The sequence below is a fragment of the Petaurus breviceps genome, unplaced genomic scaffold (genome assembly GCF_028583685.1).
Source record: "Petaurus breviceps papuanus isolate PSGF00001 unplaced genomic scaffold, PetGlider_PUasm1.0 189, whole genome shotgun sequence".
Taxonomy (NCBI): Eukaryota; Metazoa; Chordata; class Mammalia; order Diprotodontia; family Petauridae; genus Petaurus; species Petaurus breviceps.
In genome coordinates this window covers 51,663,273-51,676,613 of record NW_027185809.1, presented here as the reverse complement: position 1 = coordinate 51,676,613, position 13,341 = coordinate 51,663,273, and the positions used below count along the sequence as shown (strand labels likewise).

Genomic DNA, 13,341 nt, shown 5'->3' with positions numbered 1-13,341 from the left:
TTTTTTTTTTTTGCCTTTTGGAGGGCAGTTTGGGGTTAAGTAACTTACCCAAGGTTACACTGCTAGTTTTTTGTGTGGGTGTTAAGTGTCTGAGGTTGGAACCGAACTTGGGTTCTCCTGACTCCGGGGCCGGCGCCAGCGCTTTACTCACTGCTCCACCTAGCCGCCCCCTCCTCTCTTTTTCTCACCCTCCCTCATTTTTCCTCCCTCTGTTTTGCTCTCTCTGAGTCATCATCTCTCTCTGTCTCTTTATTTTTCTCTTCTCTCTTTTCATTGACTCCTTAATCACTTATTAATCCACAATACTGATTATATGCTACTGTCTGGTACTTTTAGGTATATTTTCATGTGCATAATTCTTTCCCCACTACTAGATCACAAGCTCATTGAGTACAGCTGTCTTCTGTCATATTTTTTTCTTTCCTTCAAAGCCCCTAGAAAAAGTTAGGGTCTCAAGAAGTATCTGTTGATTTTTTGAGTTACTCAAAGGGGACATAGACTCTTTGTAATGATTTTAATTTAATGAGTGATCTTCTAAACTAACTTTTTAAATTTTCTCTTTTGTTGTAGAGGGCTTACCCCACCTGATGCTGAAATGCTATATATGCAAGAGGTAGAGAGGATGGATGGTTATGGGGAAGAGAGCTATCCTGCTAAGGTATGCAGGGTTATTACTGTTTCACAAAAATTGGAATTAGTTTTGGGATAAAATGTAAACTTCTTCGTTTGACATTTAAATACTTGGATAATCTGGCTCAAAATCATCTTTCCAGGCTTATTTTGTGTAACTCCATTTTATGAACTCATTCCAGCCAAAGTGCACTCCTGGTAATTCTCTGAACCCACCAGACCACCTCCCTCCTCTGCATAGGAACAGTCATCCCTCATGCCTAGACTGCACCCTTTTCTCTTCTCTCAGAATTCTTTTCCCCCTTTCTTCCTTCAAGGCTAACCTCAGGTACTGCCTCCTCTATGGAGCCTTCCCTAATCCCTACCCTTTCCTACAGGTTGTTAGTGTTTTTTCTCTTCATTGCCACCTGATTTTGTATTCTAGTTATTGTTAGAGAAGCAGTGTGCTGACCTTAGAATAAGGCAGACCTTGGCTCAAATTCTGCCTCTGACCTATACTGGCTCTGAGATCCTGGTCAAATCATTTAAACTCTCAGTGCCCTGGCAGCTCTCTCTAAGACAATCAGTCTTAGATTGTCTTAGATAACTCTCTTAGGGGCAGTTGCTGAACTACACTGGAAGAAAGGATTTCCTTTTGGCATTCCTTAGTCCAGTGACTTTGGAGGCCCAAACTGTAACAAAAAAGGCCCTATTTTTGTTCTTGTTACATGTTCCTTGAGGTCAGGGACTATTTTGCCTGACATTTAGTAAGTACTTAATAAATGCTTGTTGACTGATTAGTTAATGAAGTCACATAGAAGAAGACAAGCTTCTTGACATTAAGTACTGTTTTTGTTTTATATTGCTAATTCTGGATTCACTGAACCTAGTAATTTATTATTTTTTGCTTTCTGTGTTGCTTTATGGAATAATTGAAGGAAAATTATATTATAGTTCATGTTTATGTAGTATTTGCTGATTTGGAAAAAAAATTCTTCTTAACTCTGTAAGGTAGATAGTATGTTTTGTTGTCTCTGTTTCTAAATGAGGAGATTGAGGCATTGAGTGAGTTATTGACTTGACCAGTGTTAGGTGGTTAGGTAACATAAGAACCAGATAACTGAGACTCAAATCTAGATCTTCTGGGTCCAACATTACTACTTCTTCTAGTCACATACTGAATTTGTGTTCTTTGTGTTTAAAAAAAAATGAGTATATCTGAAAACTTAATCAAGGAACTCAATTAAAAAACCTTATTAAATTATACTGATTTTACATATCACTTGCAAATATTATTGGTAGGAGAATTATCAGCACTAAAATTGGGGTAACCATACCTTTTAACTTTACAACTTTTATACATGCGCTTTAGCAAGAAAATAAAATTAGCCCTTTAAGACTTAAAATAAAAACTACCTATCTATACTTATATACATATATGTGTGTACATGTATACACACATATATTTGTGATTAAATGAATATGTGCAATTCTTTCCACAGCTTGATTTAAGTTAGCAAGTTATTTAGTTGCTACTTTTCTGATATATTTGCTTATTGACAGGTTTTTGTGTTTTTTTTGATGTGATATCATTTCTACTTTCTTATTTCAGGATAGCCAGGGAAGTGACATCTGTATTGGAGCCTGTCTTGATGGCATCTTTGTGAAACACAAAAATGGAAGACCTCCTGTTATATTTAGGTATTATTCTTAAATCTTTTTCTTTAAATTTTAAAACAATTTTCAGATTTGTGTTTTGTGTATTTCTGGTGATTTTTTTCACTATCTACTTGTAATTCCTGTGGCAAGACTTTTTGAAGGTAAATATTAGTAGGTATATATCTAATACAAATATTAGAAGGTAAATAAAAAAATAAAAATATTCTCTAAAATGAATGCTTTCTTGTTATAGTTATTCATTTGATTGAATATATACTTCCAAAATAAATGTGTAGGGAATAGTGTTTAGTATTAATAATTTGATGACACTCTAACTAAACTCCTGCTGCAATGTTTCACCTGCTCTTATTGGCTTGAGAATGGAAGAGAAGAGGAGTGATGAGGGATATGTCTTCCTTCACACTCTTGATTTGATGGCTTACTATTTCAGTGATGCCACCTTCTTCACTCTGGAATCTTTCAACCCTTTGACCTTTTGTTTGTTCTGGCCCTGCTAACCCCCAATCCTGGATAACTCTGCTGGAAAAAGTCACAACATCAGACAGATTCCATCTACTATAGTTTATGCTCTCTAATTCAATAGGGATCCTATGTATTGCAAACCTTTTATTCATCTCTTATTGATTCTTTAACATATTACTCCATAGTAATTCTTCTAAATGTTATCCTCCTTCTTCTGGCCTCTGCTCCTGCATCCCTTTCCAGGATACCTTTCCCAGTCCCCCATAGTTGTTCATGCTCTCTTCCTGCCTCAAGTAATAATGTATAAATGTGTTTACATGCTGTATCCCTTCAACAGAATGTAAGCTTTTTGAGAGCGGAGACAATTTCCTATTTTGTTTTCCTGTCCCTAGAGACTAGTACAGTGGTTTACACATAGTAGGCACTTAATAAGTGTATGCTTAATTAGTTGAAATTCAGCAACTGATTTCATCCCCTACTTTTCTGAGGAACCAAAAAGGTCATGAGAAGTGATCCTCATCTCGCATTTTCTACACTTCCAAAACCTTTCTGTTGCTTCATATATTCCATGTGCCTTTTTTCAATTCTCAGAAAATAGAGTGGCCTTTCGTCATGTCAAACTTAATCCTGTTAAACTTAAATGATCTCGTCTCTTTCTGTCTCCTCCAGAACCTTGCTCTATCAATCATTCCTTTGTCTTCATTGCAAAACTTCTATGAATAAGAGTATACTTGCTGCGTGTATTTCTTAAAAGTCTTTTATTCCTCAAACCTCTGAGTCTGGTTTTTGTCCTTACTTCTCTACTGAAACTGCCTTATCCAGACTCACTAGTTAATTCTCTATTACCAAATTCAATTAGTTTCATCTCAGTTCTCTTCTGGAAAATTTGGCAACAAGTATCTTACTTTTTTGTATTATATGGTCATTTATGTACATATTTTAGTTATCATTCATCTTGATCTCTGCAGTTTATTGTACTGTTGTCCAGCTCTCCTTTTAAAAAAGTATATTTTATTGATATCTTTTGATTTTATATCACATATTTCCCAATGTATTCTTCCCACACTTTTTGAGGTTCTTTCTTTTCTTTTTTTCTCTGATTTCTTTGTCTTTTCCTTCTCTCTTTTATTGGTTCCTTTTTTTTTCTCAAACCTCTGTAGAGTGAATTCCCCTAAGGCTCTGTCCTTACCTGTCCCTGATTTCATTCTGCCTTCTTCTGCCTCTGCATTTATACATGGGGATTCCAATCAGTGACTAATTGGAGCCATTCATGTCTCTACTTGTTGAACTCCTTCTATTTCTTTAAGATACTAATCAGGTACAATCTCAATATGGGAAATAACCTTTGTGAATATATGGAGGTGGCAATTGAATTTAAGAAGGCTGCCTCAATGTAATCAGGCAGCTTGATTCCCATATATGTACTACAGACAAAACCCTAAACATTGCACCAGACTGAAAAATGATCTAGAAATCCAAGGAGAAACTATAGCAAGAGATTTCTTGTACCCCTGAACTGCACAAAAATACAGTCTACAGGTGGTAGAAAAGGGGCCTGTTGAAAAGGCCAGTGCCAGATAGTAGCTTCACAAGATGATCAGAGACTAGTCAGAGATTATGATTAGCTTACTAGACTGTATATCCTGAGGCAACAAGAGTGGCAGATTTCCCTGAGAAATCCCAGAGGTTGTCAGAAACCTAAAGCTGGCACCTTGGAAGGGACTAGGTGGGGCAGCAATCAGTGAGATTGTGGCTGTGCTCAGGCTGGTACCCTCTCCTCTTTCAGGCCTAAGGACTCCTAGCATTCTGTTTCTAGCATTCTGTCCTGAGATGCAATAGAAGGCCCTGAAGACCCAGTGCTTTGAATTACAAAGCATTAACTGCACAAGGTGGAGTTTAGCAGAGAAACTCATGTCACTTTAGTTGAGATTAACCAGGGCTAAATAGCCCATACAAAAGTGGAAGGGAGTGGAGATTGACCCTGGTACAAAACCCCTATTAAGGAACTAAGACTGGAGAGATGAATAAACTGAGCAAGACATGAACAATGATAAAGAATAATGATGGTTCCAGACATACCCCCAAAAACAACCTAGAAGAAGAGAATAACTCTACAGCAACTACACACTTAAAGGGAATACTGATTTTCCACAAATACTATATGAATAAGTAGAAGAAATGAAGCAAGAGATAAAATGATAAAATAAGAGCTCTGGAGGAAAGAATTGGAAGGAAAATAAATAACTTGGAACAGAGAGTGGTAGACTTTATTCAAGTAACATGTTCCCTGAAAATTAAAATAGACCAAACAGAAATCATTGACTCCATAAAACAATAAACATTATTAGAATAAAATCAAAAGATTGAAAAAATGTAATTATCAGCTGTCAAAAACAATTGATCTGGAAAACAAGTAAAAGGGAATTAATTTTAGAATCATAGATCTCCTTGAAAACCATGATCAAAACAAAACACACTGCTTTAAGAATCTGTAAGTGAAAACTGCTCAGATTTATTAGAACCACAGGGTAAAGTGAAGACAGAAAGAATCCACTGAGCACCTCCTGAAAGAAACCCTAAAAGTCCAAGGAATCTCATAGCCCAAATCCAGAGGTTCCAGGTCAAAATAAAAATAATGCAAGAAAAAGGGAGTTCAGCTACCAAGAAACTATGGTCAGGATCAAATAAGACCTGGCAGTTTCTACTATCAGTGAAAGGATATCTTAGAAAGCATATTCTAAGAGGCAAAATAATGTATCATATAAAAATAAGCATAAGGAAAATTAAGTAAATAGATAAAAATTAAAAGTGATCTTTAATGGAATAGAGGACCTTCAGGCATTCCAGATGAACAGATCAGAGTTCAGAAGGAAATAAATACAAAAACAAGAATCAAGAGAAACCTAGAAAGACAAATTTATTTCAACAGTTGGAAAGGGTTGTACATTGATGAAGTGCTCACATTCTTATAGGGGGAGAAGCAACAGTCCTGGGGTTGAGAATTTTAAGAGAAAGAGAAGAGAGTATAAAAAACAATTTTATTATAGAAAGGAGAAAGAATTGAGTGGATCCTATCACAGTTGGGTTGTATGAGAAGTATATGAACATGGAAGGAAAAGTTGGGGGAGTAGGTAGTAGATGAAACACATTTATCTGAATCAGATAAAGAAAGGTTGAGCATACATCATGGTAATATGTGCACCCACACTCAAAAGAGACTGTTGTAGAAATATATCAAACTCATCAGGCAAAAAGGTGGGAATAAGGACATAGAGGTTAAAAGGGAGAATAATACTGGGGAGCAAATACTCAGGGAAAGAAGTCATAAGCAAAACAAGCTTCCTGATCCTGGAGGGGAGGGTAAAAGGAGAAAAAAAGAAAAGCAGAGAACTAGACTCTAAGGCTTTTGGGGGGGTGCCCATCAATTGTTGAATAACTGAACAAAATCTGATGTGTGAATTCAATGGAATGTTATTGAACCATCAGAAATGATGAAAGACAATTTCAGAAAATCCTAGGAAGTGTGAACTGTCAGAATGAAGTGAGCAGAGCCAACAGAACATTTTCTACAAGAACAATAATATTGTAAAGAAAAATAACTTTGAAAGACTTAACTGTAGTCAAAGCCATGAATAGCTATGTCTGTGGAGGACCTATGATGAAGCATGTTGCCTACCTTCTGACAAAGGCGTGATGCAGAAAGAGACATATTTTTGGAGATGACCAGGGTAGATCTATTTTGCTTCACTATGCATATTAGTTTTAAGGATTTTTCTTCCCTCTTTTTAATTGGGGTGGGAGGTGGGGGAGGAGAATATCTCCTGTCCTTTTAATCACATTTTATCCTAGATTCTAATTATTTAGGTGTATGTCCCTTTTCCTCTACTGGATTGTAAACTCCCTTATGGCAGGCACTGTTATTTGTTTCCTCAGTGCGTGGCACAAGACTTTGTTCATAACAGGTGTTAAATAAATATTTAACTGAATAGTGATATAGTGGAAAAAAATATAAAAAAAGACAATAAGTAAATAAAATATATAAATAAAATATAAAAAGAAACAATATTCAGTCAAAGGACCTGAGTTCAAATATCATGGCTCTGCTGTGAGACTTGGAGTAAATTATTCTCTTCTCCAGACTTCAGTTTCTCCCTTAGAAAAGTGAAAGAAGAGGTTAGAGAACATCTAATGTCCTTTTTTCATATATAGTTAGGCTCAGATTTGCAGGGTAGGTGACTATGGGCTGCATCTTGAGTTCCTCTGCTCTTTGGAAGACATTCCATTGCCTCCTGCATTTTTTGGTGGGTTCAGAATAATCTTTCATTATTCAAATTTTCTTTACTTTGTTTTTGAAGGTCTTTTTCCTGATCACTTCCAGAACTCATTGTTGATGAAATACATTTTTCAGTTCAACCATTTTGTGTCTTGGAGGTTGCAGCTTTTTTTTTTCTGGATGTTATTTGTGAATTCTTTCAGTAGATATTTCATTTTTCCCAAATGTTATCTATGCCTATTTCCTCTTCTATTTCTTTCTATCTAAACAGTCTGTATTATACCATTATTATCTCTATTATTCTTTACTCAAATGTTCTCCACAATGCTTCTCTATTCCATAAGACTGTGTCTTCTTAACATACAGTGCAACCACAAACTCTCTTTTACTTCTCTATTTTTTTTCCCTGAATAGTCATATTCTAGTCCTGGTTTCATCTATAGTGAATTTACAGTGGAACCTGGGAGGAAAAATTTGCCTCTTGAACTTAGGATTTCATCTTGCTTGTTACATATACTTTGTGCATATTTGTCTAGACATCTGAAATTATGGCTCTTAAATTTTGTCTCCTGTGAGCTTTTGGTGTTTTGTCTGCTATTCTCTTTGCTTTATTATAGTTATTTTCTAACATCTAGTTTGGTGGATATATGTGGGCAATACTTGACTCTTGTCAAACAAATATTTTAAAATTTTATTGTTTTTTTGTTTTTTCAACCCATTCATTCTTGAAATACCTCTCCGTTTCTCTATTCAGTAAGATGGGGTTTTTTTATGAAAAAAGATTTTTAAAAAAGGTAGTTCAGTAAAACTGACCCACTCATTATATCTAATGGTATATACAATATCCCTCACTGATAGACTTTTACCTTTGCAATGGTGATGTATTTTCCAACTCTTCTTTGGGACCAACCTTGACTATTATAATTATATATTGTTAAATTTTTTATTTTCATTGTTTATGTGGTTTCCTTGGTTCTGCTTACTTTATTCTGTCTTTGTAATTTCTTATGGTACAATGATATTTATTTACAGTTATATACCACAATGCATTTGGTCTTCTCCAGTTAGTAAGCATCTCCTTCACTTTCAGTTCTTTGATACCATAAAAAATCCTGCTACCATTATCTTAAGTAGCTGTTAAATTTTCTACATCTACCTTTCTTTTCCGAAGCCCTTGCCTTCAATAGGTAGTAACAATGAAAACACCACCTGTACCCCTGAGGTCTTTGTTTTTTTGCCCAAGACTTTGTAATTGTTGGCAATGCCTTCCAGGAGTTCTCTCAGGCAGTATCATTTGTGCCCACTTGGATCACCAAAAGTAGATAGGTGGTAGTCATCTGGTTTGACAAGTATTGGGAGATTTGTCACATTTTTGATATATATATATATGATGAGAGTAGATCTCTCTGTGGTTATCACATCTACAAATAACTGCCCTCAGTAACAATCAGTAGAGAGTCATTTGCCAATGCTATTCTCCTATTTTCATCCTTACTGGATGAATATTTGATAGCACTTGTGGGTCTGTGTGCTTATTATTATCACACATAAGCAGATACATAAAATTTTAAATTAAAGTTTACTTTATAATGAAGAAAAATTGATTTTGCTTCCCCTCCCACATGCCAAAATAAAAGAAAATAAATACCACATTATTGTGTGTGTGTGTGTGTGTGTGTGTGTGTGTTGTGTGAGCATTCCATTCTGCACCTCTGTAGCGGCAAGCACCCCAAGCGTCCTCAGCGTTGCTTCCACCACAGGTTCTTGGATCTGCTTTGATAAAGGAAAGCAACTCAAAATGGGTTAACAAGCTTACTTTAATCAGTCAGACATATATCGTTTACCTTGTTCAGGGGAAAAAGGTCAGCACCCTGAACTTCAAAGTATACAGGCAGAATTATCAAGACAGAAACAGATCAAGTAGACAGCTTTCCAAACTGTCCAACCATTACATCCATACCAAATCAACATCTGGCTTTCAACATCTGGGTTTTTCAAAGCGGGGGGGCTCAGGACAACGGCTTCCCAGAATCCATATCAAATCACAGAACACTTCTCAAAGTGAGCCCCAAAACAAAGCTACACATCAGGCTTATATAGCCCTCTCCTGGCTCAGAGAATGTAACAACCTTATTGACTCACTGGCCAATCAAGAAGTATCTACTGAAAAACAAGCCTCCCACCCCAGGCTTCAGGTGCACTTTAGCCTAGGGGCAGGGAAGATCTTCCAAATTTGCATTCCCATTACAACCTCTCTGGCAGAAGGTGAGGAGCATGCTGCATAATTAGTATTCCTGCAATCACTGTAGCTCATTGTGTGGATCCAAGTTAAGGTTTTCAAGGTTGATTGTCTTTATGATGTTGCTTTCATCCTATAAACTTTTCCCTTTACTTCACCCTGAATCATTTCCCAAATTTCCCTGAAACCATACTTTTCATCATTTCTTATGGCTCAGTAGTATTTCATTACATTCATACACCATAATTTGTTTTGCTATCCCCCAACTCATGAACATTGCCTTAGGTTCTACTTCTTTGCTATTACAAAAATAACTACTATAAATATTTTTATATATAAAAGTCTTTTTACTCTTTCTTTGATTTCTGTGTCATATGGCTCTAATAGTGGTATTTCTGGGTCAGAGGTTATATGCAGTTTACTAATAACATTTTGGACACAACTTCAAATAACTTTCCAGAATAGTTAGACCAATTTACAACTCTACCAAAAATGCATTAATGTTTCTGTGTTCCTGTTTTCCAGTAGCCCCTCAAACATTTGTCATTTTCATTTTTTGTCAACTTTATCAATCTGGTGGACATGAGGTAGAACTTTGGGGATACGTTAAAGCTGAATTCCTTTGAGTGTCCATCTATCTTCTCTTTGGGAAGATCCTCATTCTTGTTTCTTGGCTCCAAGTATTTAGTTATTTTTTCTTCTTTTCCGTGACATTCTTTGACCTTCTAACCTCCTGACAGTGGCTCTTCTGTGCCTCTTCAAATTTTATTCTTTGGTTGACATTGAAGCCCTTCTAGCAGTTTTAAAGGAACATTTCATTCTCCCTGATAACATGAAGTGTGGAGAGATTTATTCCTTGAGCCATTTTGCTTTCTTTTCTAGTAGGAAAAACTATATACAATTTGAACATAGGTAGCAGTCTTTTGGCTCTGACAGAAATACAAACATTACTCCCACTTTGCAGGTCATGATAAAATCTTTCTTGTTCTTTGTGCTTGCTGGGAGAGAGATCCTCTTTCAATGTTCTTGTTATTTCCTTCCTCAGAGAATTACTAATTAATTCATGTAGAACTTTGTACCTACCTCATGAAACTTGTCATTTTTCAGTTTCTCAGTATAATAATTTATAGGCTTGTATTATTTCCTCAAGACTTTAATGTTGTCTTGAGCTTTGTATATTCCACAGGTCTTAGCATTTGATGTTGTAATATTTATATCATGATTCTTGTACATAAAAGTGTTCAACATAAATTGGTTGAATAGATATAAATCAAATCTTTACTTAAAAAATATAATGAATGGATTCTTGAGGCAGGTTGGTGTAATGAATAGAGAACTGGACTGGGAATGAGAAAGACTTCCTTCAAGATACGGCTTTGATAAATACTGTCTGTATATAACCCTGAGCAAGTGACTTGATCCTCCCAGTACCCCCAACAACTGTCAAAGACTCTTAAATTGAAGAGAAAGTTTTGGTCAATATTGGTAGAAAGAGTTTTCTTATTGGAAATTTCCTATGCCAATGAAATGAGAGGTTTGAAAAAGACAAAAAATAATAAATAAAATGGAAATTTCCACTTTAAGATGTTATGAAGTTATGAATTTACAATGTTATTTTCTTTCTTTAGGTGGCATGACATTGCTAATATGTCACACAATAAGTCCTTCTTTGCCTTAGAACTGGCAAATAAAGAGGAGACCATCCAATTTCAAACTGTGAGTATTAGTGATCTCCACAGAGCATTTTTTAACCATGCATTTGGAGTTTTGGTGACTTCGAGATTGTTCCTTGATAAATATATTTTGATTTTGATGTGAAACTCTAGGGGGAAGAGCAAAAAATAGTTGGATGAATTATCAGTAATATTTTTCAAATAGTTGTTAGGCTCTTTCTTGAATAAAGTCAAGTCATCAAGTATTTATTAAATACTTAATAAGTGTCAGGCACTGTGCTAAGTGACAGGAATACAAATCTAAGTAATAAGAAAGACAGTCTCTGCCCTCAAGGAGTTTTTACCTTCTAAATAGGAAGTAAAAAAGTAGAGAAAGATATCCTGTGAGTCAGAAGTGAAGGAGTGAACGTGGTTGCCTTGGACACTTTCCTTAAAATGCATTTACATGGGGCCTCTTATTCAAACATTATGTTGAAAAAACTTTTTGTAGGGGTGATTATTGGGCAAGGATCTAAAGTGGCATCTTCACCAGAGACTGTCACTTATTCTACCATTTTTCCATTTAAGAAACATTTTGCATTGCTGAATAGATACTTACTACCCAATAAGAAATCTCCCTAGGCTGTTAGAAGTATGTAATTTTGCCAGTTTGTGTCTCTACAAGATGCCTTTTACATGATTAAGTTTTCAGCTGAACAATCTAAGGAATCATCACAGTATGTTAGAAATGACTCATTAATAGAATGTTGGGTAACCATATGCTATATATGTAGTGGTCTTAAATGTTTTACATATGAAAACTTAACACATTCATCTTAATTTATGAACATTTTATTTGCTAGGAAGACATGGAAACTGCAAAATATGTATGGAGGCTGTGTGTTGCTAGACACAAGTTTTACAGACTAAACAAATGCAACCTGTAAGTATTATTTGTTTATAGAACTCTGGGAAATAATAGACACTCCCACTTTATATTTTGTTTTATAAACTAGAAATCTAATTGGTACCCAAAGAGTAGAGGATCATGTTTTTATACCCCTTCCATAATGTTTTTTTTTTCTCTATTTGGTTTACATATTAATATGTCATACTAATTTATTTTACTATTTCCTTTGGACCAACTCTTCATGGCTGAGCCACCATTATAGTTTGCATAGAATCACCTGATCAAAATTTAGAGCCAGAAAGACACTTTTACTGATCATTTAGTCCAATAACTTCATTTTATAGATAAGTAAATTGAGGCCAAGAAAGGTTGTGTCTTGTCGGGGTTCACAAAGGTAGATTGTAGAGCCAGGATTTAAACTCTCCGGTCTTCTGTCTCTAAATCCAGTACTCTTTCCAGGGTAGCATGCTTTCTGTCTTCAGGATTTTTTTCAATTCATTCCTAGCTAATAATTTGAAACTCATTTTTAAAGTATATTTGATTTTTCTATAATTGTGTATTAACATGAAATACTTATTTTCTTTTTTTTTTTAATTCTCCTATTCTTGTGTTTTGTTCTGCTAGCTGAAAACTTTTTTTAGGTGAAAAAGTTCTTTCATCTTGATGGAAGGTCATAAAGCTCAGACATTTTATTAAGAAAAAAAAAACCCAGTATGAAATGGTATTATTATTATTCCTTATTTTACAATTGAGGAAACTAAAACAAATAGAGAGAAAATTATTTACTCAAGGTCACTTAGGTAGTGAGTGTCTGAGATCAGATTTGAACTAGGGTCTTCCTGATTCCAGGCCCATGTAATGTAATATCAAGCAAAGGCAACTTCCCAGGTTCAAAATACCAGCATAGGTGCTCTCTATTTTATTTAGTGACAAACCAAGAACAGAGAAGATCAAAACATGACATCATTCCAAATACAGCATTTACTAAGTGTGATTAAATAATCTCCAAGTACTAGCCCACCCCAGGATCTTCCAATCATTCAATCAATTACAAAGTCTCTGTTCTAAATACTTCTCCACCCCTAGGCTATACCTTAATTAAGTCCACCACAAAGCCCCTCTTCTCAAATGGAGATTAGTTTCCAAACATAAGGTCAAAAGTTCCCCACCCCTGGATCACAATTGAATCTACCCCAGAGTTACATCAAGTTTAAACACAGCACTTAATACCCAAATGGAGGTCTTTTCTTCATCTTGACACGAGGCAAGTTCTCAGCAATCTTAGTTCCTGGGGAGACAAGGCTTAGCAAAGCCACAAGATACATTGCCAGTCCCTTCATGAATTTATCCTCTGTCTGTAGAACAGTCCTAGAACCCCTGAACACATTAGCAAAGCCCTCTCCCAGGATTTCTGTAAACATACAACAAGAAAATCCTTCTTCAGGGCTTCTGAACCAACAGAAAGGCTCCCAGACCCCTGCAACAACAGCACTGTCCCTCACCAGTGGACAGTATT

At 35.6% G+C, this 13,341-nt stretch overlaps 1 protein-coding gene across 1 annotated transcript in view; it reads left to right on the top strand.

The window, feature by feature from the left end:
• PTPN21 (protein tyrosine phosphatase non-receptor type 21) overlaps positions 1-13,341 on the top strand; it is a 115,717-nt gene that overhangs the window by 55,624 nt on the left and 46,752 nt on the right. The window contains exons 7-10 of the mRNA XM_069092382.1: positions 571-658; positions 2,222-2,310; positions 10,892-10,979; positions 11,779-11,858. Of these exons, the coding sequence (XP_068948483.1) occupies positions 571-658; positions 2,222-2,310; positions 10,892-10,979; positions 11,779-11,858 (345 nt within the window). The remainder of the gene's footprint in view (positions 1-570; positions 659-2,221; positions 2,311-10,891; positions 10,980-11,778; positions 11,859-13,341) is intronic.